The 27073-nt window shown below is 37.9% G+C and overlaps 2 protein-coding genes and 1 long non-coding RNA gene across 20 annotated transcripts in view; 2 read left to right on the top strand and 1 right to left on the bottom strand.

The window, feature by feature from the left end:
* RXFP1 (relaxin family peptide receptor 1) overlaps positions 1-18001 on the top strand; it is a 117008-nt gene extending 99007 nt beyond the window's left edge. For 9 of the 15 annotated variants that reach the window (XM_080589682.1, XM_080589679.1, XM_080589683.1 and 6 more), the window contains 13 exons: positions 1066-1137; positions 2330-2401; positions 3194-3265; positions 4377-4451; positions 4750-4821; positions 6482-6553; positions 7373-7444; positions 8949-9020; positions 10994-11065; positions 11293-11543; positions 13131-13541; positions 14056-14274; positions 16111-18000. In XM_080589682.1, the coding sequence (XP_080445808.1) occupies positions 1066-1137; positions 2330-2401; positions 3194-3265; positions 4377-4451; positions 4750-4821; positions 6482-6553; positions 7373-7444; positions 8949-9020; positions 10994-11065; positions 11293-11543; positions 13131-13541; positions 14056-14274; positions 16111-16412 (1834 nt within the window). In that variant the 3' untranslated portion in view covers positions 16413-18000. Of the gene's footprint in view, positions 1-1065; positions 1138-2329; positions 2402-3193; positions 3266-4376; positions 4452-4749; positions 4822-6481; positions 6554-7372; positions 7445-8948; positions 9021-10993; positions 11066-11292; positions 11544-13130; positions 13542-14055; positions 14275-16110 lie in introns of all 15 variants that reach the window. The other 6 variants (XM_080589688.1, XM_080589680.1, XM_080589676.1 and 3 more) reach the window with 6 other exon arrangements.
* On the bottom strand, positions 17149-19085 carry LOC308194185. 3 transcript variants are annotated; one of them, XR_013950367.1, is made up of 4 exons: positions 18999-19085; positions 18659-18907; positions 18009-18117; positions 17149-17288 (listed from the first exon to the last, which is right to left on the bottom strand). It is a non-coding gene; the product is annotated as an uncharacterized lncRNA (long non-coding RNA). The 3 variants fall into 3 exon arrangements; XR_013950368.1 differs by having other exon boundaries at positions 19003-19076; XR_013950369.1 differs by having other exon boundaries at positions 18659-19056.
* Positions 19086-19097: 12 nt separating this feature from the next.
* ETFDH (electron transfer flavoprotein dehydrogenase) overlaps positions 19098-27073 on the top strand; it is a 19896-nt gene continuing 11920 nt past the window's right edge. For both annotated transcript variants that reach the window (XR_013950357.1, XM_080589691.1), the window contains exons 1-7: positions 19098-19251; positions 20496-20642; positions 21342-21571; positions 22465-22546; positions 22840-22958; positions 23293-23370; positions 25649-25795. Coding sequence is in view for 1 of the 2 variants with exons in the window: in XM_080589691.1 (XP_080445817.1) it covers positions 19113-19251; positions 20496-20642; positions 21342-21571; positions 22465-22546; positions 22840-22958; positions 23293-23370; positions 25649-25795 (942 nt within the window). In the remaining variant the exon portion in view is untranslated. The remainder of the gene's footprint in view (positions 19252-20495; positions 20643-21341; positions 21572-22464; positions 22547-22839; positions 22959-23292; positions 23371-25648; positions 25796-27073) is intronic.

Raw genomic sequence — 27073 nt, 5'->3', positions numbered from 1 at the left:
TTGTGTTTTATTATGTCCAAAAGCTATGTTGTTCAAAAATTATAGCCTTTAATGAGTTTGACTTATACAGAATTAGTGCAATTAAGAATTGCATGCAAAATTCTAGAACAGGGTTCTTAAGTTCCTAGAAAACATAAAACTTTTATGGAAACTGCACTGTACTGCAGCACCATCTTGTGTTCACAAAGTTAAGTACCATTACCTTAAAGTCTTGGAAGATGTGTTTTCATGAAAAGAAATAGTTATACCTCCCTGTACAAAACATTTGTTGAATTGATGACTATACGTTTTCAGAAAGTTATTGAACAGTGTTTGACACAAACCCATTTTCTAAAAGCTGATTTTTTTGTCACTGTTTGTAACAGGAATGCATCAGGACTGTATGTATCGTTGACTAGTTTAATATAAAGGATTTCTATTTATAGATTTCTCAGAGAATAACACCATAATGCTTTAAAATTATTTTTTAATCATTTAACATTTGCAGATTGTAGTATTTTTGATCTTACTGTTTCATCAAAGTAGATGACGAAAAACAAGAAAAAAATAGTATTCTTTATTTTTCAGAAAATCGGCAAGATTCATTCTATATTATTATGGTATTATCTTGAAGTGAAGTGTTTTGAAATTTCTCTGGTAGTCTAAAAAGAAATGTCAAAAACATTTGTTTATTTGACATTTGCCACACAAAATGCTCTTGCTTGTAGTGGAGTTCTGGCTAAACATAAAAGTCAGGTCACAAAGGTAAGGACTGAAAGATTGGAACCTAAAACAGAATGTCAAGTACAAGCATTTCTTTGTTCATCTTCAGCAAACCAAGTGTCTCTTTGAATGAATTTTGTAATTTTGTCATGAGTTTTTATTTCTTTTAAAATATTTTTGCAATCTTTTCAACAACAGCCATGAAATTATTATTGTCACATTTAGGGTGTAACAAGTTTGACAGCTTCTTTTCCAGTATCACATGTAAATTCAGTTTAGTTGATAGATTTTAATTCTTTATTTATGATTGCTTTGACTGCATGCCTGAAGAAATCAATTATTGTTATTGTTGTATCTTCTTAGGTATCTTCAGAATAATAAAATCAGAGCTGTGTCCAAACATGCTTTCAAAGGTTTATACAACTTGACAAAACTGTAAGTATTGCTTTAGGACTGTTTAAATGAAGAGCAACATGAACAGCTCTGAGAATTGCTACAAATATCTCTCTTATTTGTTTCAGTGTTAGGGAATTGCAAAATGATTGATGATATGATTGAGAAAACGATATATAAAGAGCTATTTGTGCTATTTCTATCTATTTGAGTTTATCTGATAGGACAATACTTTGAAAATACAAGTGAGCTCTATACTACACTCATATTCCCCAACTATGTGGAATGGAAGAAGGAGACAGTGTGGTAGTTACTTTGATAAAGGCAGAAAGAATGAAAAAGGAGTGAAACAAAAGCAAGAATTTGCATTGAATGGAAACTCTTTAACATGCTATTCTGGTTTACAGAAGCAAACCAAAGCAACCAGTATCAGTAATAAAAAGAACACTTTTTTTTTCTTTATTATGCAGCAGCTTTTTGAAAGGTGCTTTTAACTTCTAAGGAAATATTTCAGTGAAAGAGATGATACATAAATTACATTGTTCCATTTTTTGTTCGTTTGTTTCTATAGTGTTTTTTAAGGTTTGTGGGTTTTTTTCTGTTCTACATTTTACTTTTCCTTCATGAGTGTGGTTGATGACTATCTGTTATTACAGCTGCTGTTATTACCTTCCCAGACCATTTATAGTGCCACTCTTCATTTCTCCGGGTTTCCTTTTCCATGATTCTGGTATCTACATTCATGACTAATGTCCTTAGCAAAGACTGAGCATGATCCCAGAAAAATTCATGGAACTAATCACTCCACAGAAGGAAATTGGAATGAGCCTAAAACGTGGCAGTGAAAATGCTCAGCATTGCTATTTTCTTACAGATAAGACAAAATGTTCCACATAATTTTTCCAAAAGTCCTCACTATGGAGAGTTCAACTTAGCTCTGGCATTTCTATGAAAGACACATGCCTGGACATCCCCTGCTGTCAAAGAAAATTGGCTTTCTTGGGGAAAGAGAGGCTGGAATCACATATGAGCAGGTGTTTTGCTTAATAAGTGGGTTATTTTTCAAGTAAAGGCATGAATATTGCCATAATCAAAAATAATAATTGTAAAAATTAAATTAAATTAAATTAAAAAAGAAGATGTATTCTTGTAAGTTATCAAGGAAAGATCTTGAAACTCATTTTCATGCATCTGATGCATCCCATTTGTTTATCTTTTATTGATCTTGATTCAGATACCTGAGTAACAACAAGTTAACCAATTTGAAGCCTGGTGTCTTTGAAGATCTCCATAAACTTGAATGGCTGTATGTTATTTTCTCATTTGTATGCTTATTTTATCAAGGAATAATTGAAGCAGTATAATAATATATGGACTGCTTTCATTTTTGTGTGTAGCACTACTTTTGTACCAGCTAATAATTAAGGAACTCAAGTTACACTCTGTGAGAGCAGAGTCTCAGTTGCCTGACTTATTTTACAATCCTAAATATTGTTATTAGTAATTGCTTATTACATATTATTACATTAAATAACTCAGTCACTACAAGAGTAGAAATTATTTTGGGGCAGGTCTTTACCTTTAAGTAGTACTTGAAATGTCCCAGAAAAAAAATGACTTTATCATCTGAACTATTGATTTATTGCTGTATTTTAGACAGATGGAAATTAAATACTATTTTAACTCAGTAAAATTATTAAAAATAAGCATATAACAATATATCTAACATTTTTCTGTGTGTTTTGAACTGATGGATTACCTTGGAACACTGTTTTGTACTAGTGCTTTGTTTTCACAGAGAATCCATTCAAAGTCCTGATCAAAGAATTTTAAAACATGCATGAAAACACCCTTTTTCTAAATTGAAAGTAATTACTTTCTCTAAGTTTAAAATTTCTAAAAAATATTTAATTCTTCTGAAAGGCAATTATTTTGATGAATACCCTGACATACTATGTAGTAGTGTGCCAATTTTATTTAAGTAGCTTGAATGGGCATTTGAAAAATATGACTTCAAAGTATATTATTTTTTATCATCTGTTCAATTTAAGACTGTAGTCAACTATCAATCTGATACATGCTTTGCTGTAATTTATAGGATAATTGAAAATAATAGAATAAATCGGATCTCTCCATTAACATTTTACGGACTCAAATCACTTATTCTCCTGTAAGTATGGAATAAGAACCAAAAGTGTTATTTAAAAGAACAGAACAGGAAAGACAGATATATTTAAAAACAAACAGACAAAAACTTTTTATAATGACCGTGCTTGCTCACCACACTATATTGTTTGCTGTTGCAGGAGAGCTTCTATTTCAGAAACCTACCCAGCCCCTGTGGAGCCCATCTTTTCAGTCCATTTTACATAGATAAATGACCCAAATGCAGCTATGAACTACCAAAATCAATAGGAACACAATTGCTTTTCCTAAAGGCACACAAAAGGCCAGACAGGATGTGTGAGATCCTACACTTTCTAAAATGAATCTACAGCTAACATCCTTGGCAAGCACTGGGCTCTATCCCAGGAATGTCTGCAAAACTTTCCACTCCACGTACGGGAGTGGGAAACACCTAAATGAGGAGGGTAAACATGCTGCTGCTTCGTGCTGCCAGGTGTGACATGCTAGAGTAGGAGGATTTTGGCAGCAGCAGACATATGGTATCTGGAAAAGCATAGGAAGATAGTTGGGGTTAAAAAAAATAAAAAGAGCAAAAAGACTATGGCACTGAGAGGAAAAGAACATGGCAGCTGCAGCAGTGGGTGCCAGTTGCCCACAGGAGGTAGGGGTATGGGTAGCCAGCGCTGCTCCACAGCTCCTGCCTGGCTCTTGGCAGCAGCCCAACTTCTATCTCCGAGACCCTGTCCATAACCTGCCCTTGTCCTCTCCAGCTGCCAACACAAGAGACCCCTTCCCCTGTAGCCTAGAGGCAAACCTCCTTCTACCTCCCCCTTCCTGCATCACTGATAGAAATTACATGTCATGACAACATAGTAAAAATTCAAATTGCTTTATTTAAAATGCTATGGAATGGGCATCTTCCCTTTACCTGGTAACTAACAAGTCAAAGATAAAATAGTGTTCCACTGAATGCCATAGGGAATATACGGAAGTTTAAGAAAATAATACTGCCTCTAAGACTCTGAGAAATGAATCAAGCTTTGACTGCCTTTTTCCAAAAGTACAAATATAAGAGAGAAGAATTTTTTTCTATTAGGTAATTTTTGGCAAATATAGTCAGCTATAATTTATTTTACTTTTTTTTTTTTTTTCAGAGAAATGATGAATAATTCTCTTGCTCGTTTGCCTGACAAACCTCTGTGCCAATATATGCCAAGACTAAACTGGCTGTAAGTCTACCTTGTATTTCACTAGAAAAACAATATTTTTTTGTCTTTATATTGCACTTCCATACCACTTTTTCTAATGGGCACTGGAATGATCTTACAGAGTGCCTGCTGGTTCACTGCAGGGTTGATGACCTGGAGTCATCAGCCAGGTGTGTAGAAAAAAATAGATGTCTGGTTTCTGTTCTCTTTTATGCAATCATAGCATTCTGGTAGTATTTTTCTTTAATTAACTTAGAATAACTGCCTGAATGAAATAAATTTATTTTTTGGTGATTAATGTTTTGTTTTTATATCCTAGAGACCTTGAAGGCAACCATATCCATCATTTAAGAAATATCACTTTTTTCTCCTGCAACACTCTAACTGTACTGTAAGTAACAGGATACGTTAGCCAGCCCTAATGATTTATATTTGAGCTAAAAGTTTCCTGAGTGTCATGGTTATTTAGATGCCTATACAGTGGTTACACTGTTTAAATTTATAGCAAAATTTGTCCTTGATGTATGTAACTAAACTTCACTGAAGTGATTTTGACTGATAATAAGATTCAGAAAATGTCATTTTAACTTTCTACTTGGGAGAGAAGGAAAAATGTCATACTAAAAAGAAGCAAAAATACAAAATAGGTAGCTTATTTTTTATTTTAAAAAGTTTAATGGCCCAGTTTGTTGGTCCATCAATTTCAAAATTCTCATCAAATTATCTTCAGTGATGTTGTAATGATCTTCAGAAAATCCAATCTATCTTTTGATCGATTAGTACGCTACATAGTAGTTGTCACTTTTCAAATTGTTAAATCTTCTGTGGGATCCACATTCTTGGCTTTCTCATTGCTTTTAAAGTCCAGCTTGTTTATTTAAGGAGAAAGCATAGTGACAGATGAAATATGACTAAAGGAAAAGTTGCACAACTATGTGCTTGTTTCCAAGGTGCTGTTAGGTCCCAAGCTGCCTAGCCCAATTTATCTTTCTCCTGATCTCAGAAAAATTATATTGGCCTCCTATGGATAATGGAAAGACTTGAGTGAATAAAGAGCACTAGAATGGCAGCGTGGCTAAATGAACTTAACTGAAGGAATCAAAGAATCACAGAATGATTTGGGTTGGAAGGGACCTTCAGGATCATCCAGTTCCAACCCCCCGCCATGAACAGGGACACCTCCCACCAGACCAGGTTGCCCAAAGCCCCATCCAGCCTGGCCTTGAACACCTCCAGGGATGGGGCACCCACAGCTTCTCTGGGCAACCTGTGCCAGTAACTCACCAACCTCTGAGTGAAGAACATCTTCCTTGTATCTAATCTAAATCTCCCCTCTTTTAGTTTAAAGCCATTACCCCTTGTCCTATCCCTACACTCCCTGACCAAGAGTCCCTCCCAGCTTTCCTGTAGGCCCCCTTTAGGTACTGGAAGGCTGCTGTAAGGTCTCCCCAGAACCTTCTCTCCTCCAGGCTGAGCAACCCCAACGCCTTCAGCCTGTCTTCATAGGAGAGGTGCTCCAACCCTCTGATCATCTTCGTGGCCCTCCTGTGGAGCTGCTGTAGCTGGTCCATGTCCTTGTGCTGGGGGCCCTGAACTGAATGCAGCACTCCAGGTGGGACCTCACACAAGTGGAGCAGAGAGGGACAGTCACCTCCTTTGACCTGCTTCTGTACTTCTTTTGATGCAGCCCAGGATACAGAGTTTGAACGTTCAAATTTTTGTTAAGAATTAGTTTTATTCCTTAAAATATCTTGAATTCTCAAACAGCAGCCAACCGTATTACTGTGGTATCATATCCTTCTGTTCTTGTTGGTAGGTACCAATATAGCTAAAAGAGCACATGATATACATGCAAATGCATGCCTAGACAACAAAAGTTATTTGTGGAATTGTAAAACTGTAAGTTTCTATATTGATCAGCTTGTTAACTAAATTAGTGAGGCAGATATTTGAAGATCCAGCTAAGAAAGAATTTTAAAAGTTTGTGAAGTATTCTTCAAAAACAAGTAGTTTTCAAGCAACAGTAATATAAGTTTGTTTTCTCCTTTCAGGGTGATGAGGCGAAATAAAATCAGCTCTTTAAATGAAAACAGTTTTTCTTCTCTCCAGATGTTAGACGAATTGTGAGTCAATTTCTTCTTTTACTTGTTCTACAAGTCACAAAGTTTTATAATTTATTTTGCATATGTCATTTAACAAAAATTTAACATAAATTCTATTTCACATGACATGCTCTGGAAACAGCACCTATCCTCAGTTTTTTCCATGTATTTAACAAGGAAAAAATAGGCAATAAAGTAATACTCTGAGATTCTCAATAATATTGTCTTTTTGCTCATAAGATCATTGAGGTCATTGCATTACCTGAATAGAATCATATTAATTAATCTTAATTATTAATAATTAATAGAATATCACCACACTCTAGGTGCATGTGTACATTCATTGTCTTTTAGACTGGTTTGCCGATTTCTTTTGAGCTAGGGTCTTTACTTCTCTGTCCACAGTGATTAATACTCTCCATGTTTAGTAAAAATAACAGCAAGTTAGAGAGGAGAACTAAGGGAAAGATGTAGCGTTGGGTAACCCGTATGAGATGAGAGACGATTCCCATCATAAAACACTATGTTTAATTTATTTCTAAATTCTTGCAACCCAAGTTAAGTGTATTTCAATTTCTTTTTCATGTACATATAATGATAATAAATTATATATCTAATGACATATTTGAACTAGGCTAAGGGAAATCTATTGAATCTAGCTTTCCATGTTGTTTTATCAGCATTCTTTAACAGTCCAAGTTTCTGATAAACCTATATAATAAATAATATTCTAATTGGCAAATAGAATAAAACTGTGTATCTTGGAATTACAAAACTCTTCAGCTAAACAACTGAACCTACTAGGAACTTATGATATCCCACCTATGGTTGTTTCTGCAGAGACTTGGCTAGCAACAAGATTGAATCACTTCCTCCATATATATTTAAGGATCTAAAGGAGCTTTCACAACTGTAAGGATTCTTGATTCTTATTCTTATTATTATTATATAACTGTATATTACTCATATAACATGCTTTCAGTCATGAATGCCAGGAAAGAAAAGAACATCTCTGTATGCATCATATTAGCTCTCCCTAAAAACACTTAAACCAAAAGGAAAAGAAATGTATATACCATTATTTTGATATTAGTTTTGTAAAAGATGGATATTTTCATGTCCAAAAAGAGAGCAAGTTCAAATTCAATCTTTTCTAGATCTTGTTACTATATGAAAAATGAGCTATGCTAGCTGTATCAGAACTTCATAATTTCAATAGGAGTTTTTAATGTGATATAGTGATTTGGCTCTAAAAATAAATGTTTCAGAGGTTCATAGAGATGCCTTGTTAGCAACTGCTTTTTTCTTGTAAAAGAGTTCCAAAAAAAGCATAACATTTTATAAAACCAGAAAGGCATTCTTTCTTTTTCCATAATGTGTGCATAGAAAAATTCAAATGCTGCTGCTGGAAAGTCCCAGTCTTTCTCACATAATTTGAAAGAGACACTAATCACAAAATTGAAGAATCTCCAGAGCACAAGCCAGCACATTTTATCCTGCCTTTATCCTGCATTTTGATTTTAAACCAAGAAGATGTCAGGGCAGTAACAAGGCTCCTCAGTGGACCTAATAGCTATGTATAACCTATGTACCTTTTGAGAAAGTATTGATTTTTTGTCCGCTGCTGTGAGCAACTGTTCCACTGGAGCTTAACCTTCCTGAGCAAAGTCCCTGTGTCTACCTCTGTCAGGCACAACTGAAAAATCCTGTAACTATTTTTAACCAGCTGTCAGTATGTACAGTAACTTATTTTTCTGATTTTCCAGCCCTCTTGGGATCAGTCACAACATACTGGGACAACTAAGTGTTATCAGCTGCGTATACTGTGTTTGCACGTTTCAGTTATAGCATCAAAACAAAAACATAAGAAAAAGTTATAGGGAGAAGAAATAGGGAATATATCTAGAAATACTCTTGTGTGGAATAACAGCATCTAGCACTAAAGTATATTTTTACATTCCATTGCCTCTGTCTCTTTTTGAACTCACACAAATCATTATGAAAAGATGGATTTTATCAATAATAAAACTAAATTTTAAATTCTGTTTCTAAATGCATGCAATTCAACTACATTATTTTACTTAAAAGATAATTCCTAAAAGTTTAATACCGAAGTATTCCTATAGTCAAAACCTTTAAGTGTCAGTTTGGGAGATACAGGATGTGTGTGATGTGTGTGTGTGATGTGTGCATGTGTGATTATTGTATGTCTGTGGAGCATCTGACTACTCTTTCCACTAGCTTAGCAAGCTGAATAATGCTAAATGAATGATACTGTTTGCAGTTTTAACTGCCGATAATACGAGTCCTTCCTACAGGACTGAAAACACACATGAATTATGTATTTTTACTTTATCTTTGGAACAGGCTGTAAAGAAAACGTGCAAAATTGCTTAAATCTGTGTTGTATTTACAGGAACCTTTCTTATAACCCAATCAAGAAAATTCAAATAGACCAGTTTGATTTTCTAACTAAACTCAAATCCCTGTAAGTATCAAGTATTTCTCTGCAATCATTTATTTTTATTTACTATGTAATAATACACATCTCCTTCAGAAGGTCATAATCCAAAATATGTTTTAAAAGAAATTGCCTTTGAAATAGGTTATAGTTATGATCCTCAACAATTTCAACCTGGAAAATAACTATTAACAACGTTTCAATTTACCTTCATATAAATACCGGTATCATAATGGAAATTTCTCCAACAAAAAGAGATCAAAAATTCCATTTCATGAAGAATGTTGTCTATTCCACTATTACAGAGAAGGATTAATGCAACCCTACTTTGACCTTGCACAACTTATGGCACAATTCAGTTGTCATGTCAGAGGGGATGGGACTTTTGCAAATCTTTTTGAAGAGTTTAGGGGTAATTTTTATGGCTGAAATAACACAGCAGCTGAAACATGAATTCTGCCAGTAGAACCCTTGCTGAAACTGAGTGATGGTGCAGTGACAGTCTTGCAAAGCTGAAACTGGTCCTGTGGTAGATTAAATATATCTTCACAGGCAAATGCATGTCTGCAATGACCAACCAGCTCAGTAGAACACAGCATTTGCTTTTCCCATTTGTAACTTCAAAATGGCCATGGAGATCCAAAAATATGTTTCCTTGGAGAGGGGAATAACTAGAGTTTGTGATTTGACCCCAGAGTTGCAGCCAGAAGCCACAGCACATGTGTCTTTGTTGATCAGTCCCATTTCCTTACAACAGTTTGGACTCAAGTGGCCAAATTCAACTGAATTTGGCAAATAGCTAAAGGCCTGAAAATACTAAATCTGTAAAAGATACATGAAAATAAATAGCTGAGCACAGAAGATAATTAATTACCTCCCTAGCAGTCAAGCTGCAGCATAGACTTTAGCCATTATTTGACACCGAAGATTTCATGCAATTGAGTGGTCAGGACCTTCTATATTTTTAAGTTAGGAAAGTTGATAAACCTGGAGACAGATCTGTAGGAAATGGTATGTTTCAGCACTCATTTTGTAGAACATCCATTGCCTCCTTCCTATTTTGAAATGGTAGGAGTAGTTAGGGAAATCACGCCCCGGGATTCATTCACTGCTTAACTAAGACTAAGAAGTTTCCATATTTGGGGCCTTATTCCTGTCTCCAAGCAAAACTGTCCAGTAGCCCAAAGCAAATAACCATTAAGACTAATACCTTTCTCCACTTTTGCCTAAATATTTTCAGAACTCACATGAATATTGCACTTAAAGCATTGAACAGTAAATTCAAATAAGGCTGCACTCAAAAATAACCAAAGCTCTCTTGACAGGTTGCAGTCTAGAAGACATGGTGCACATCTAATGCACCATAAAGAATAGTCCAGAAGAATACAGAAACTGAAGTTCTAAAAGAACAGCTTACACAGTTACACAGTACTGATCTAGCACTGCAGGAGAAATAATAGTGCTATTTTCCATATATTAAAAAATAAAATAAGAAATCCCACCTATGTGTCACCAGAAATCCAACATTTTCCCTTACATGCCAAGTTCTGTGTACCAACTTCCTGCTGATCTTGACACAATAAAGACTGAATTCTTGCAGTGGTTTGTTTGTCTAGCAAAGCACTCCCTGGGACAGAAATGTAAAATATTACTATTGGAACAAGTTATTATTTTCCCAGAGATGATGAAAGAACATGGGTAGAACAATACTTTGGAAGGGCAACATAATAATCATCGATTGCACTGCTGAGAGCACTAAAAGAGCCTTCTCTGTGATTTTGGAAGAACAGAATGCTTATTAGAGTTAAGTGAGATTCATTTTGTTCCACTTTAGCTTTCATGTAGACTTTCTGTTCAAGTTTCAAAGAGTGACAGATTAGAGGCAATTAAAGTTCATCTCTAGTTTCATATAATCGTAGGAACACAATTAAATGCTCATTAAGTTTGTTCTTCTACTATTGAGTTTATATTGTGTTTTATTAAGAGTATATTGTTTACAGCAGCTTGGAGGGCATTGATATTGCAAACATCCAGAGAAGAATGTTCAGGCCCCTTAGAAACCTCTCCCACATGTAAGTTGTTTATCCAGTTCACTTTCTTTGGTCTGAATTTCACAACTTGCAGAACACTGAATAAGTAAAAACAAAAGTGTCTGAAAAGTGGCATGCAAGTAGTTGTCAAATTTGACAATTTTAAATTAATTTTTCTTCTTTCAGAATATGTTTTCTGAATATTTGCTAGAGAGCTTTACTAGAGCCATCTATTTTCTGTTTTGTTTTGTTTTGTTTCTCGCTTTTAGATATTTTAAGAAATTCCAGTACTGTGGATATGCCCCTCATGTGCGCAGCTGTAAGCCTAATACCGATGGGATTTCGTCCCTTGAGAATCTCTTAGCTAGCATTATACAGAGAGTTTTTGTCTGGGTTGTATCTGCCATCACTTGCTTTGGAAATATTTTTGTTATCTGTATGAGGCCTTACATCAGATCGGAAAATAAGCTCCACGCCATCTCAATAATGTCTCTCTGCTGTGAGTATTCTGTGCATAAAGGTAAAAGAATATTGCTTTAATCTACTGATAGTGTGTACAACATCTGATATTACAATATAGTGACATATTTCCAGCTCTGGATTAACTGAACTTTTGTGCTCTTATGAATGGTAACACAAAATGCTTTATCTTACACACCAGGAAGTTTGTTAGATGCTGCCTTTGTTCTGTAACAATAGGCAGTTGATAACTTACAAGGGTTTCATGTTTGATTCTAATGATGGAGATACTGTGTCAAACTCTCACTTCCTTCAGCAAGAAGAAAAAATAATAATAAAAAAAATCAAAGGCCCATAAACCTAAATACTGGTATGCCCTTTTGAGTAAATAGCAATTCGTGTGTGTAAACATTATCGCGTGTAGTTATTCAGTTTTGTTTTTTTTTTTTGCACAAGCAAAAATTTATTTAGACAAATATAGAAATTCTACCACTCCTAGCTCCTCAATATTAAGAATTATAGTTTTTTGTGTGAGATTGTGTTACAGTCTCAAGTACCCTTTCTCAATACAAGACAGTCTATCTAAACTTAACTATTTCACAAATGCTGTTAGTTGCATTTTGAAATGTAATCGTCAGCACTGTATAAAATAGTTGGAACATTTCTAAATATCACATCAGTGATTCTGAAACTTTGTTATTTAACCATTGGAACAGTCTGTACACCACACAAAACTGATCAAAATACCTGAGAAGGCTTCAGATCCATGTAGACAGCTTCTTTTCACCTACTAGTGCTATTAGAGAAATGTTTATTAAGCCTTTTCACAGAAATCCCAAGTAAAATGCAACAGGGGAAGAGAAGAGGGATCATGATATTTCACTATGCTTAAAATTTGAACAAGGCTCATTGTCTTCCTGGTTGCAGAAGACTTGAAAATAAGAAGCAAATACAGGAATTAAATAATTGCCAAATGTGTCATCTCTTATGCTCATGGTTTTTAATCCAGCATCATCGTTTTGAGGATGGGGCACATGTCTGAACTTGTGAGGACTGTTGAGACTATGTTGAGGGTCTACAACAGAAACTCTCTTTTGGATGCTCGAGAAGGAGCTCAAGGAATGTCACAGCGATGCCTCTTGGTGTTACCCCAGGCTTGCACAGGAGCTTCCCTCTGTCTTTTGCCTTTCCCTGCTAAGCTAATAAGGAGCAAGAATGATGTTGTTTGTATTTGCTGACTACTTTCAAGTCTTAATAGAAGCCTGTGCACATCAGTTTTGAACTATTATCAGGTGGACAAATAAAAACTAAACTTTGAGTCCAGCAGAGATGCTTTGCTCAAAGCAAACTATCTTAAGCAAAATGTCAATATCAAAAAGGAATAAAATCTAATCAAAAAAAAGGTTTGCAATGGTATTTCTATAAATTAAATTATATCTCTGCTGCTTGCAAACCAATTTTGAGCTTCAATAAATCAGTTTGAAAACAATAGCATTCTGACTATAATATTGATTTTATAACTATGTATTATTTGACGTAAATGTGTACTGATACATACGTGTGTATGTCTCATTTTTAGTAGACATATACACAAAGAGAATGGGAAATTCAGATGTGTGAATAATGATGTTAAGCACTATGCCCACAGGTGCTGACTGTCTGATGGGAATATATTTATTTGTGATTGGAGCTTTTGATCTTAAATATCGTGGAGAATACAACAAGTACGCTCAGTTGTGGATGGACAGTATTCATTGTCAATTGGTGGGATCGCTGGCTATTCTGTCTACAGAGGTGTCAGTATTACTATTGACATACCTGACTTTGGAAAAATACATCTGCATAGTTTATCCTTTTAGGTGTTTGAAGCCCAGAAAATGCAGGACAATTTCCATTTTAGTTCTTATCTGGATAATTGGGTTTGTTGTTGCTTTTATTCCACTGAGCAATAAGGAATTTTTCAGGAACTACTATGGCACCAATGGCGTCTGTTTTCCTCTTCACTCAGAGCAATCAGAAAGTACAGGAAGTCAGATTTATTCTGTTGTCATTTTTTTAGGTAAGTTGCCTTTTTTCCTTACATACATAGAGCCTTCATTTTTTATGATAACAAACCTGATTTTCGAACAGATACGGCAGCTTTGCTGTGATGTTCACATCTCATACTTAGATGCACTTACAGACTTTTTCCAACCTGAGAGTTTTACTATATTAGATTGATACTTACATATCTTAAAATGCATGAAGGGTTCAGAAAGCAGAAAGAAGTTAGGACCATTAAATTCCTGAATGAATAAATTTTGTCAGGGAAGTAAAGCAACGTTAAGACCAGTGAAGAACTACATAGTTTGGATCCAATGGCAGCCATTTGTCAGGCAATGATAATTTAAATACTGGAGTAGAGGCAGTAATTCAGTGTTTGGATGAAGACCAACTTAGATTGTCTGGCCACTTAATTCTATGGGACTAGCAGTTTAGAGAAAGGATTTTTCTTTACTATTCAACTTGCAAATAGGTGATGTTTAATTGCCATTGTGCTGTTAAATCATAACTAATTTTAACTTCTTCAACAGGTGTAAACTTGGCTGCTTTTATCATCATTGTGTTTTCCTATGGAAGCATGTTCTATAGTGTTCACCAAACAGCTATTATGGCTACTGAAATTCGGAATCATATCAAAAAAGAGATGACCCTTGCCAAACGTTTTTTCTTCATTGTATTTACTGACGCACTATGTTGGATACCCATTTTTATTTTGAAACTCCTTTCATTACTTCAAGTAGAAATACCAGGTATGTTCTTCCTTTTGCAGCTGTTTCAGCTGCGTCTGTATAAAGACCATTTCCAGTTTAGAAGAAAAAAGAATTGAACATATTGAACTATATTATTATCCTGAACTATATGCTATTTATCTATATAGATGCACACACAATGTATTGAATTATAGTTTGTTTTATTACTGCATTGGACTATATTACTGTCATCATCAAGAACTACCTTTGAGTCAGTCAAAACAACAGAGATTCAAATCTTTAAAGTCTGTCTCCACAAAATATCTAGGAAATGCACAAAATAAACCAAGTTTCAATTGGATTGGCTTTTTTCATGTGACGGCTTTTGGTGGTTCTGTTAACCATTGCTAAAGACAACACAGTGTTTCCTATCTTGATTTAAATGTACAATTCTTACCCTGAAATAACTTTCTTTTACAAACCGATACTTATATTTCACACAATAAGTTATGTACAGCTGTGCTTAACCTTCCTTCATGCTAGGAAAAACTTTCCCATGTAAATACAGTGTAACTTAAAAGATTAAAAATCACAGCCTATTTCTTTCCTTCTCTTTGCTGTAAGGGTACATGCTAGAGTAATAGTGTCTTTATGTAGGGCTTGTAAACCATGTCAGAAAGAACATGTTAGCACAAAGGGTAGCACCAGCATCCACGGAGTCAGACTCAGCATATGGTTGTATGTGACAATACCGTACCGGTGAGAAAATATTTTAGCTCAGAGTTTTGTGCTGACCAGAAGTGTTGGGAGTTACCTTTTCAAAGTTTTGACTTAAATGTTAAACGTCTGATAGTTATGTTGATCATGTCAAATATTTTTCAGTTATATTAAACCTTCTAAAATGCTTCTTGATAAAGTTATCAAACCATGTAAGAGATTTTAAAGAAAATGTTGTGAAAAATAGAAGCAGATGTATTCTGAGTCAGGAAATCTAGAAGAAATCCTGCTAAACCACAGGGTGATCTTAGATTCAGCAAGTAAACATTCTGCGTTATACATATTGGGCTAAGTAGTACTAACCCATTTCGTAAAATTAAAGACAATCACAGATGTTTATCTACGTTTACAGGAGTTTGTTTTTTTTTGGGGGGGGGGGGGTGGGGAGGGCTGTGACAGCCTTTGAATCATGCATCAGTAGAAATGTATTGATATTGCAGAAAGAGGATCAAGCCAGAAAGCAGGGGGGAAAGGCAGCACGTATAAAGCTGTTTGTACAGCTTGGGACAGTTCTGCAATTGTTTTATAAATCAAACAGTGCAGCTGAGGGTGCCCATGACCATCTTTCAGCTCTACAGTCCTGTCCCTTCTCTGCCTGCCTCTCAGCTAACAATCCAACTTCTCTCCCAAACAGTAAGGATGAAAAGGGGTGACAGAAAAAGGCACCTAGGCCCTGATATAGGCAGGAGAGCAGGAAACTGTGACTAAGGAGGGAGGTGTGAACACGGAGACCCTTACCAACAGGGCAAGAAGGAAATAAGGATGTATACAGTGCCCTTCACATGGGAAAGAACAGAGAACTGGTGCAGAGGAGCTAAACCAGCCTCTGCAGGGAAGAAGGGGCTGGAGGATATTGCTTTGGGGGAGGACAGGACATCAGGGACATAGATATGATTGCCTAGAATTCATTATGGGAAGAGAATGGCAAACGGTGATCACAGTAAGAGACAAGGGAGCAAAGCAGAGAGAAAAAGATGTGGGTCAAGAAACTGGGGCTCAGCCAGAACAAGAACTGTGCCAGCCTCTTAGCAGGTAGCTGTGCTTCATAAGCATGAAGTGCTTGCATTAATTAACGTGTACAAATGCTACTAAAGCTTCCTTTCTCTTTCCCTCCCTAAGGTACCATAACATCTTGGGTGGTGATTTTTATCTTGCCAATAAATAGCGCTTTGAATCCTCTTCTCTACACTTTGACTACCCGACCTTTCAAGGAAATGATTCACCAGGTTTGGTATAACTACAGACAGAGAAGATCCAAGAGAGGCAAAGGCAGTCAGAAAACATATGGCCCATCATTCATTTGGGTAGAGATGTGGCCAGTGCACGAAATCACACCAAAGCTAACAAAGCCTGTGCTTTGTACGGACTCTTCTGATGCATCTGTGACTACACAGTCAACGAGACTAAATCTGTACATGTAAATACGTTTTGAATCTTTACAGTGACATCTGCACTGTTAGCTTCACATCCATGGACTTGCTGCTTTACAGTAATGAGTCAAAATGAGGGAGGTATGATGGCTGGACTCCCGTGCACCGAAACACACAGCAGGATGAAGTGAGAGCAGTGTGGCTGCTTGCAGGTAGAACCAATAAAAATAAAATTATTTTAATCTTGCAACAGTTCCTGACATTTTGACAGCTCATCCTGGTTCAGAATCAATCTTTTTTTTTTTTCCCCTCCAACAAGATAGAAGTGTGGAAAAAAGCATCAACTATGATTTAAAACATCTCATACTAAAATCAAAATGTTTCAAAATCATCTATCTTTGAAAAAAAAGGCTATTTTCAATAAACTTTTTTTTTTTTTTTAAATCCCCATTTCACCAGCTGTTTTTTTCAGAGTTGATTGGTTTCATCATTCAGAAAATTATTTTCCCTTTAAAATTTCTGACTGGCAGACTGCATACAGCTCTTAAAAGCTCTAGGGAACAGTAGCACTAAGAAAATATTTTTATTTCATAATTAGATGAGTTTATTGTAGTTGTCAAAGCCAAACAAGTGAATGTTATTCTTTTTAAAAAATGTATCAACTATTTTAATCATACAAATGATCCTGAAATGGTAACAATTGTTCTAATTCAAGCAGAACCAGAATTGTTTTTAAAACAAAATGAGTTTCTCAACAGTGTCCTCCAACTGTAGCTGGTGGAAGTTTTTCCTTCAGAAGAGCATCCTTCCCTGGGAAGACCGGAGTGAGTATCCCAACATCTTGATGCTGCTCTTTTCCTCACCACTTCTTTATGGGCTTCCCTACGTAGTTCCCCATCGCCTGCACACTTCAACGGATTTTAAAGTCTTTGCATATTGAATAACGAGAGAGTGTCAAATAGATGATGATCAATATTAATAGGTGTCATAACATCTACACTTTAATCACCTTGTACATCTGATTGGATGCAGTACGGTTAAAATAATTTTGGAGCACCGCCATTCCACACTTTTTGGGCAGCATTGGGCTTCCCAGTGTAAATATTTTTTCCCCTTTTCCCAAAGCAAAATGATTTTGTCCCACATGAAATGAACCTCTATACCAAAAAGAGAGGTGCAAGGCAGAAGCAGTTCCTCTGCATACACTTAGTGAAGAGAATCTTTTCTGTTATGAGTATGAATTCCCAAGTTCGTGTAGTACCATGCTCACAACCCAAAGGCCTGGAGCCCAAGGTGGTGAAAGAAATTCTTTTGCATTGATGTTTTGAAGCTTTTTAAAAGATACTTCCAATGTTTGCACTTAACTTCTTAATAATGTAAGAAGTAGAACTAAAAACAGTGTGACACACACTTTAACTGTTTACAGAACTTTGGATTATCTTGAAATCAAAAGTTATTCATCCTGTTTCCACGATTGTATGTTTTATTGAAATAATAAAAGATTATCTGCTGATCAAAATGACTTGTTTTCCAAGTTGTTTGGCAACATTTTGGGTTACTGGAAAAAAACAGCTAAGTGAAATCCTGCAATGTGGATTGCCTTTAAGGGGCAGTCAAAACTCAATTCAAAAGAACTTGTGTACTCACGGGGGGCAAGCCTTCTCAACGAGCAGGCTTTGACAGGATGTCTGTCCTCATCGTTATTTTCGTTTTTCATGTAAGTTGATTGTGGATATATTCAATGTTATCCTTGTTTCTATGAGTAATCAGAAGACACCCATTAGTCAGAATTTGTTGCAAAAACTTTATTGCTTTGATAACAAAATTACAGTTTTTCTTTTAAAAAAGTCCTTCTAGCAGAGGAAATTGGGCTAACAGTGCAGGGTACAGCTACCTTCTCCTGCTGTTTCCCACTGCACTTCAGCATTCCCCCAGCTTTGGTAAGTGTACAGGAGTTTCAATACAGGTATTTATTTCACAGCAGTGGTCTTTCAGACCAAAGGGTTGTGGTAACAGTAAGCCCTGGACTAACTAACTAGTAACTGCTTCAGGCAAGATATAAAGTAGGACCAAATACAGGAAAAGTTCTTATGTGCTTCCTTGAAGATGGGAGAATATATTTCACAGGTTCTTTTGTAACTGATGGAAGCTTTTACTTGTCGTTCACAGCAATCCATCCTCTAAGCAAACACTGCTGCTAAATTTCTACCAAGGAGGGATATATGGTCCGTCATAAGGCACTTTATATGCATTACAACAAAAATAGTGTAAAAATCCTTTGCAGTAATAAAACTTACTGAAAAAAAAAATGCAGTTTTATAGGAATATATTGCAGTATTGCTTAACATAGCAAGGCTTGGGATGAGGATGGTTATCCGAAGCTTGTAAATAAGCCGCGACTTGCTGTATTATCCCATCCTCGACGCGTAGCGAGGAAGACCGAGGTTATCTCCGCAAGCTCTGTGGAGCCGGCAGGCTTCCTGCCGCCGACACCTCTTTAAATTAAACACACGCGAAGAGGGCTGTCTGTTCAGCGGCGCGTCCCCCTGGGGGGGGGGGGGGGGAGACACAGAGAGAAACGGCTCAGGGACACGGCTGGGGCCGCCCGGACCCACCTCCCCGCCGCCCCCCTCGCACCCACGTCGCCGATCTGCATCTCCCCCTCCTCCAGCTGCCGCTCGCCCGCCGGCCCCGACGCCCCGCTGCGGGCCGCCTCCATCCCCGAGGGGCCGCCCCAGCCCCGCCTCGGCCATGGCCGCGGCACCGCCCGCCCGGCCCCGCCCTCGCCCCCGCGCAGGCGCAGCAGGGCCGCGGGCAGCTGCTGCGGGGGCACCGAGAGGGGTCGAGGGCGCCGCCATGTTGTGGTCGCGCTGCCCGCCCTGCGCCACAGGTAACGCGGCGGGGCGAGGGGGGGCAGCGGGACCAAGCTTGTTGGGGCTGTGGTGGAATAAAAAAACCCCTCCTGTCCTGTCTTGTCTTCTCCTTCTGGCCGTGTGTCCCGGCCCCGGTCCCGTCAGGCTCGCCCAGGGCCGGCGGCTGCTCAGTCCCGCCTGTGTGAAGGGCGGCTGTGCGCGGTGTCCGTGCGCTGGGGGGTTACGGGTGAGAGCTGTTGTTAAACCGGCACGGCTGGCACCGCCGTCCTGCCTGGCACCGTGCGGGGCTGTGGCAAAAGGGCGGCCTGCCTGCTGGCCTCGCCAGCGCTGCTGCCAGCACTATGTCCCCGGCTGGGCCTTTGACTGCTGCGGTTTGGCAGAAATGCCGTGTTTTAAATACCGTGTTCTACCTCTTCGTCCCTGAAATTACAGCAGGGACTCTGTAATGGAAGGAAAAATATCTCTCAGGGTGCATTAGCTCACAGATCTGTACACTAAAACTAGTTGTGGTGCTGCATATACTGCTTTTCTGAGTACAAATCATGTCTTTGCCGGTTGTGAAAAGTGGAAATTAAAGCAGATGTTGCGGCATGTTGTTGCTCTTCTGCATAGAATCCTGTTTTGATCATTTGGAACTTCAGTTCTGTTTTCTTTATAAGCGAGTCGAGTTTGTTGTTGCAACAAGTAATGTTTTTGCAGCAAAAGTAAAGATTAATTGTATCTACTGTGCCTGGCTTTGGCTACACTGAACCTGGGTTTAAGTCTGAGCTTCTGGTGTAGGCTGTGACGTTTTAGATGAGCTGCCTCCTTATCAGTAGTCGTGTAGGCTGTATATCTCAGCACGTGTTGGTGTCACAAGGGGTGAACTTGAATGTCCTACACCTGCAGTTGTTTAGTCACTTCTCATGAAGTCTGAAGTAAGTCTTGGAGTACAAAGTTCAGCAGGAACTTAAAATGCATTTTCCCCGTGTATGTGTGTGCTATCCCATGTCAGCTGTCAGAAATGGTTGGCTAGTGCAGGGAGTGGTATCATGGGAAGAATGCTTAAAGGGGAAGCTCTCTGTTTATTTTTTAAATATAAATGATACAATGTAATTGTAACAATTGAAACTTTTAAAATCTGTGTTTGTTTCCTCATCTTCTCATCCTGACTGCCTTCTTGGGGGACTGTCATACTGGTTGTGCCATGTGTTTCTGAAAAAAAAATGGAACACTTTTTGAGGAAGGAATGGTTCGTCAAATCTGTTTCTTGCTTTTGCAGCACGTCAGTGCTTTCATGCTCTTAAGTTGATAAAGAGAGACTGCCTTCTGTCACTGCACGCAGCAAGATGTACCTCTACTGCCGCTGTGCCTCGCATAACTACGCATTACACAATTCATCCACGGGACAAAGACAAACGATGGGAAGGTAAGTGGGAAAAATGCATTTTTAAAAGCTTTTTATTCTCGTTGCTGAGCTTTAACAACACTGAAATGTGTTGCTGTTTTTTCTTTCTACAGAAATTCTATTCTCTTAAATACAGGACTAATTTTCCAAATGAAATTTCATGGTTGCTCTCTCACAATGAGTGTCTTTAGTGCTATGAAATGAGATCAAGAAAATCTATAAGCAACTTTTGCAATATTTCCGGACATTCCAATCACTATGTTTAGCAATTTTAAAGGTTTCAATTCCAGAAAAGTCACTGATTAATTAGTGTAAAATAAAGTAACTTGTTCTGACTATGGATCTTGTTTTCTTCCTTCTCCCTTCCCTATAGTTTCACCAAGTGTCTTTGATGCAGCTAGCTAACTGGGCTCTTAATTAACTTTGACTTTCTTCTTAACTTCTGAAGATGATATTTCTGGTGTATAGAGACTGTGTATATGTTTTTATGGCATATCTTCTTACAACTTATGAAGAGTTAATTTTATATTGGAATGCTAATGTCCTTCTGCACTATTCCAAGTACAGAAGTGGGCATTTTGTTAGGTGTTTAGCCTCCTTTTATGGCAGGTAATACTACGGGGATACCCAGTAGTCAGTATCACAGAGCAAGGTGTAGGGAGAGAGATGTTGGGGAGAATTGGTGATTAGTTTATCTTACTATCTTTTTTTCTATTAAAGGGGTGAACATGGAGAGATTTGCAGAGGAAGCTGATGTTGTCATTGTTGGAGCAGGCCCTGCAGGTCTTTCTGCAGCTATTCGACTCAAACAGTTAGCTGCTGAGCATGGCAAAGAAGTACGTGTTTGTCTGGTGGAAAAGGCTTCCCAAATTGGTGCACATACACTGTCTGGTGCTTGTCTTGAGCCAAGGTCCCTGCAAGAACTATTTCCAGACTGGAAGGAGCGGGGGGTATGTATGAACATACAAACACATTGCTAGCATGTCATAAATTCCTGTATCTGACTCATTTTGGTGTGACTTAGTAACTTGGTACCTTTGGTGCTTAGTACCATTTAAAGTACGTTGATCCAGTAAGACAGAACCACCTGTTTTCTTTTTAGTACATTTTCTCTAGTTCAGCAGTGCTAAACGTGTCTGTTGCGGCCTTTGTTCTTCCATCCAGTGGTCTTACAGCACATGCACAGGATGCCTGCCAGATCCCGGAGTGCGCCACATCTCCTGCATTTATACAGAATCCAGCTCCTGTGCACAAGCAGTGATGTGGCAGATTGATAGCAATGTCAGACGTGTCGCTTCTGGGCAGTACCTCTGACTGTGCTGCGCTATGTTTTGTGCAGACGTAGTAATGTAGCTCAGGCCTAAGGTCATTTAGGAGGGAAGACAGCAAGAACTGAGCCACCATCCATGCCAGGACAGCCGTCTGACTGGCAGCTGGCTCCCTGCTGTCACCTGGGAGCTGCAAGAAGCAGGCCATTGACTAGTTGTTTTGTCGTAGTGGTCTGAACACACAAGATGCGCTGCCTTCTTTAGAAATGTTTAGAGTATTGATGGAGTACAAGCTGAAGCACAAACTATAGCAGGGGTTTGCAAGGCCCTGTTCCAGTTTTTTAACCTTTCGGTTGTGTTGATTCTTGTCTCATGACTGTTTTCATAAGATATTTGATTTTCTCTCTGGTGATACTTTCCTATAGAAATGCTTTATTAGACATTTAAATGACTGCCAGTTCGTTATTTGTTTAATTATTTGTGTGGGTTTTTATTTTTTTTTCTCATTTTATATGGTTTGGATTGGCTAGAAAAAAACAACTCACAGGCCTATTTCTATTCCCTTTTCTACGTAGGCTCCACTTCATACTCCTGTAACTGAAGACAAGTTTGGAATTTTAACAAAGAAGTCTAGAATTCCAGTGCCAATTCTTCCAGGTAAAGTCTAGTGAGGAGCTCTTTGTACCATCTTTTCAGTGTGTTTTTCAGCTTTTCTATGAATCAATCAATCTTGATTCAATGTAGCACAGCAAGTGTATGGAGAATATAATAGCCTGCAGCAATTGTGTGCTTGTAGATGATGGCTCTAATCACACATGACGTTATTTTTTTTTGAAGATGGCACTTATATACATCAGATGTATCTTTGTCTACATCTTCTTATACTTTGCTTAGTGTTCTGTGTTTTAGGTGTGTGTGTATATGTTTGTGTGTATATTCTTTTTGCCTAGGACTTCCAATGGTTAATCATGGGAATTACATAGTACGTCTGGGACACTTTGTGAGCTGGTTAGGTGAACAAGCAGAAGCTTTGGGTGTTGAGTTGTATCCAGGCTATGCAGCAGCTGAGGTAATAATGATATCAGTGTGTATATGAAAAGCATTTTTGAAGCCCCTTTCACTGCGCTCCCAATTATTTGTACATTCACAGCATTTGTACAATCACAACATTCCTCTTAACAGAAATGTATTATGAAAGCCACGTTTCAGTGGCTAAAATCCTTGGCCCAGATCCAGCAAAGCACAAAGTGGATCATAAAGTACGTTAATAATAACATAATCTTCCAAGTTTGACCACTAGACAGCAGAAAGACTTGGTGCTTATAAGTTCTGTATTAGGACTTTATGAATGGATTAAAATGACTAATCATTAAAATGTTCTTTTTGTTTAAACATTTTCAAAGGTTCTTTTTCATGAAGATGGTAGTGTGAAAGGGATAGCTACTAATGATGTGGGAATTCAAAAGGATGGAGCACCTAAAGTAAGTAGCTATGTTTTCCATAACTGGAGATCTAATTTTGGAAATTGTGCTGTATCTGCTTCTAGTGGTATCAGTAATCTTCCTGCAGCCTAAGAAAAAATACAAAATTCAGTACCTGTTTTTCCGCTCTGTATAAAATTGATCAATTACACCTGAAAGTTTTGGTCTCGGGACATTGTAAACTCCGTGTGAAATTAGCAGATAAAGCCTTTGCAGAAAGGAGATTTCTCTGAGGGTGATTGGAAGGAAAGACTGCAAGTGTGCTTTGACATACAGGAAATCAGTATAAAAAATAAATAAAAAAGGAACACTCCCTTGAACTCCCTCAAAAAAGTACAAAGGTGAAATGGAAGGCTGTTGTCCTGCTGGTAGCTAGCAACGTGTAAGAGCGTGCTTCTGGCTGGTTGCTTTTTCTTCTGTACAACTGTAGTCAACGTTTGTTGACAGTCTGTCTACCTTGCTGGGGCAAGGTACGCGCTGAATCTTTATACCTTTTTGCTGGTTGGTCACACTGCTGTATCCAGAAGGTGACCCCCTGCCCGAAGTGCTGGACTTTGGATGATTTTTAGTGGAATCCGGAACCTGCTGTAAGCATGTCACCTCCCTGTGCAATACGTAGGGAGAAGTTAGTACCTCAGAGCACCTCGGAACAGCTTTCACACAATTATCAGGCTACAGAAATTCTAGGTACAGGTTTGGGTTTTTTTCTTCAGCTTTCCTTATATGAGGTTTCTTACTAGTTTACAAATAATTTCAAAGATGTACTTACTTTGACGTAAAAGTCTGGTCTGTTTTTCCAATTTAAAGCAGAGGTTGAGAAGAAAAGACTCATTCTTGTTTTAAGAAAATAAATGTAATGGAGGAAAAAGTGATGGCAGGGAAAAGTAATATATTTTTCCTGTATAATATTGTCTGTCTCCCATAGTGGATATACACACGCTAATTTTCAGGTGTGCATTTTCTCCAGTAGGAGGTGCGAGTAATACATTGCAGTAATAAATGGCTCTTAATGCAGGTTTTTTGTTTGTTTTTGTTTAAGTAGGGAGGAAATATGAATGTTTTTAAAGCATCCTCAAAACCTAATCTTTTTTCCACATACTCTGGATGTCTGTTGACTTCTTTGATTTGTACAGAAGTAGGGTGCCACTACTGTAAACTGAGTATTTAAACTAAGTGTTTTAGTTGTCCGTTGATAGTACTTCCAGTGAATAAAGGTAAATAAACATCATTTGCGTAACCTTCAAATCAAGAATGCCTTCAATGTGTTTGTTTATACAGAACCTAATCAAGTGGTGTGGTTAACGAGTAGAGTTTCACCTTGTAATCAGTACCAATCAAACAAAAAACAGGAATGGTGAATGGTTTACCTCTGGCAGGTTTCATTGAAAACTGTTCTTGTGATCTTTTTCAGCATTAAACTTTCTCAATTCAGGCTTCTTTTTTTTTTAAAAAAAAAAAAAAAACAAAACAAAACTTTTTTTCCCCCTGCAAGGTTATGTATATTTAGAATGTAGTAATGTAGTATCCTTACGCTGCAAATACAACCTCCTCGTCTATTCTAGCCTAATGCACTCGTGTGTGCAAGTGACGTGCTCGTACATGAGTATGAACTGCTGGTATGAGCCTGCTGGTTCCCCCTATCTTACTCTGAATCACGTTGGAGTTTTTGATGAGAAATTCTTTTAAAATGCCACAGCAAAATTACCCTAACGTTATTTGTGTTTTAACATGCAATATAATATTGGTGTAATATTTATTGTAACAATTTTATTCTGAATTCTGAAGTTGCATGTTCTTGGGGGAAGGTGGGATGGGACAGGGGGACAGGACGCTGATATATCTTTTTCTGACCTGGTGTTTTATTAGGCCTTCTTCATGTACATATATAAGACAATATTTTATCGTAATGTGACTTTATGAGCAAAAATTAAGGCGTGAAGTTACAGGTTAAGATTCTTTGTTCTGTGGGGGTTCCTTTGCACCGTCTGAATGGGCAGATGTGATGGTAGAATCCTCTGACCTGGAAAAGAATCGCTCTCAGTACAGAATGGTGATTCACTGTGGTGCTGCTCTAATGGAATCCCCTTGCCAGGTTTGCTGGGGGTGTATCGTAGTTTGGTTCTGCTCCAGCTGTCTTTTCTGTCTTAGCTTACCATGATTTGTAGGCTCTGGGCAGTGCTACAAAGTAGTGTAAAATCACCTTGTTGCTCTACGTTTTCTTTCTGTGAGTTTGATGGGACACAGTTGTAACTGCTGATGAAATCCTCTACTTTTGCAGCCTACCTTTGAACGAGGCTTGGAACTCCATGCTAAGGTCACAATCTTTGCTGAAGGTTGTCACGGACATCTGGCCAAACAGCTGTACAAAAAATACAACCTCAGGGAGAAGTGTCAAGCCCAGAGCTATGGCATTGGATTGAAAGAGGTATCATCTGTAGAATTTTAAGCGTTAAGGAAAATACTGTAAAAATGTAAGGTAGTTTGTTTTCAAGCTACTTTATATAAAGACAATAGAATGATAGATTTTGAGTTACGTTTTCAGACTCTAGAATATTTGCTCTTCTGAAGCTGGTAAGAGAAGACATTTCTGAATGTGTTGACTCTCTTGTTTTGAATGCTATTATTCTTTAATCTGTATTTAGGAGTACCTGTGAATCCACTTCTTAATCTGATTTCAGTTATTCTCATTTGTGAAATTTGTTTTCAGTACTTTTAGTAAACGAGAGGGGGATTCATGCTGCCTAATGTTAGGTAGTTTTAATACCTGAGGAGGAGAAGAAAGGCTTTCTGTGGGTTTTCTGCATGTTCATTAGAGGAAGGGGCTGTCATGCTCTCTGAAACACCTGCTTGAGCTTTACACACACACACCCTGATCCCTTCGCTAGGCTTATAGAATTGAGATAGGGATCAGGTGTATAAAAAGTATTTTGTACTCGGGAAATACTAGTCGTGAAAAAAAAACCTGATTGTCTAGAGTATCTCCAGAGTTTGACTGTAACATACTCTTTCTGATTATTTCTTTAAGCATGTGCTTCCAACTACAAAGCATTCACCAAATTTATTTGGCGATTTTAAAATATTTTCACCAAAATATTTTAGATTTCTGTAGAGAAGAGGCAATTGGTGAATGTTCCTTTGCATGATATAGTTAAAATTTCTAATACCTAAGTTGTAGGTAAAGTAGAGTACAGTCCCTTTGGTACCAGATGAGACAGGTTTCAATGTGACCGTGTCTGCTTTAGCAAATAGTACAGTGCAATAGGAATGGATCTGTAAAGTGAAATAGTTGGTGCTGATGAGCCGACATCCACGCTATGCACATTTCAGGGTTATTTTTACTTTGGGCTAGCTCTATCTGAGTCCCGAGTACCCTTTTGTGACTGGAATGCTTTAGGCGGGTTTCTGGAGCCAGGCAGAGTTGGGTTTCATGTGAAAGGAATCCAGTCTGTGCCTTCCGTGACTGCTCTGTAATGTGAACCAAAGCGCGCTGAGCGGGAGCAATCCGGAGTCCCGCTCAAAAACGCGCTCCTTAATCCAAATAGAAATATTAATGTAGATGTACCCTCTGCGCTTGAGAAGATGTAATAGTGCCTGATGGGTGGAAGGAGATAATTCTACTCCCCCTCCATCCTTAGACTGTGCCAGGCACATCACTCCGTGATGTTTTGTGAATTGAGTGGAAAATTAACCCACCAGTAAAAAT

The sequence above is a fragment of the Anser brachyrhynchus genome, assembly GCF_964034855.1.
Source record: "Anser brachyrhynchus genome assembly, chromosome: 4".
NCBI classification, from domain to species: domain Eukaryota; kingdom Metazoa; phylum Chordata; class Aves; order Anseriformes; family Anatidae; genus Anser; species Anser brachyrhynchus.
Note: the sequence above shows the minus strand (reverse complement) of the source record. Positions and strands in the feature narration are given on the sequence as shown.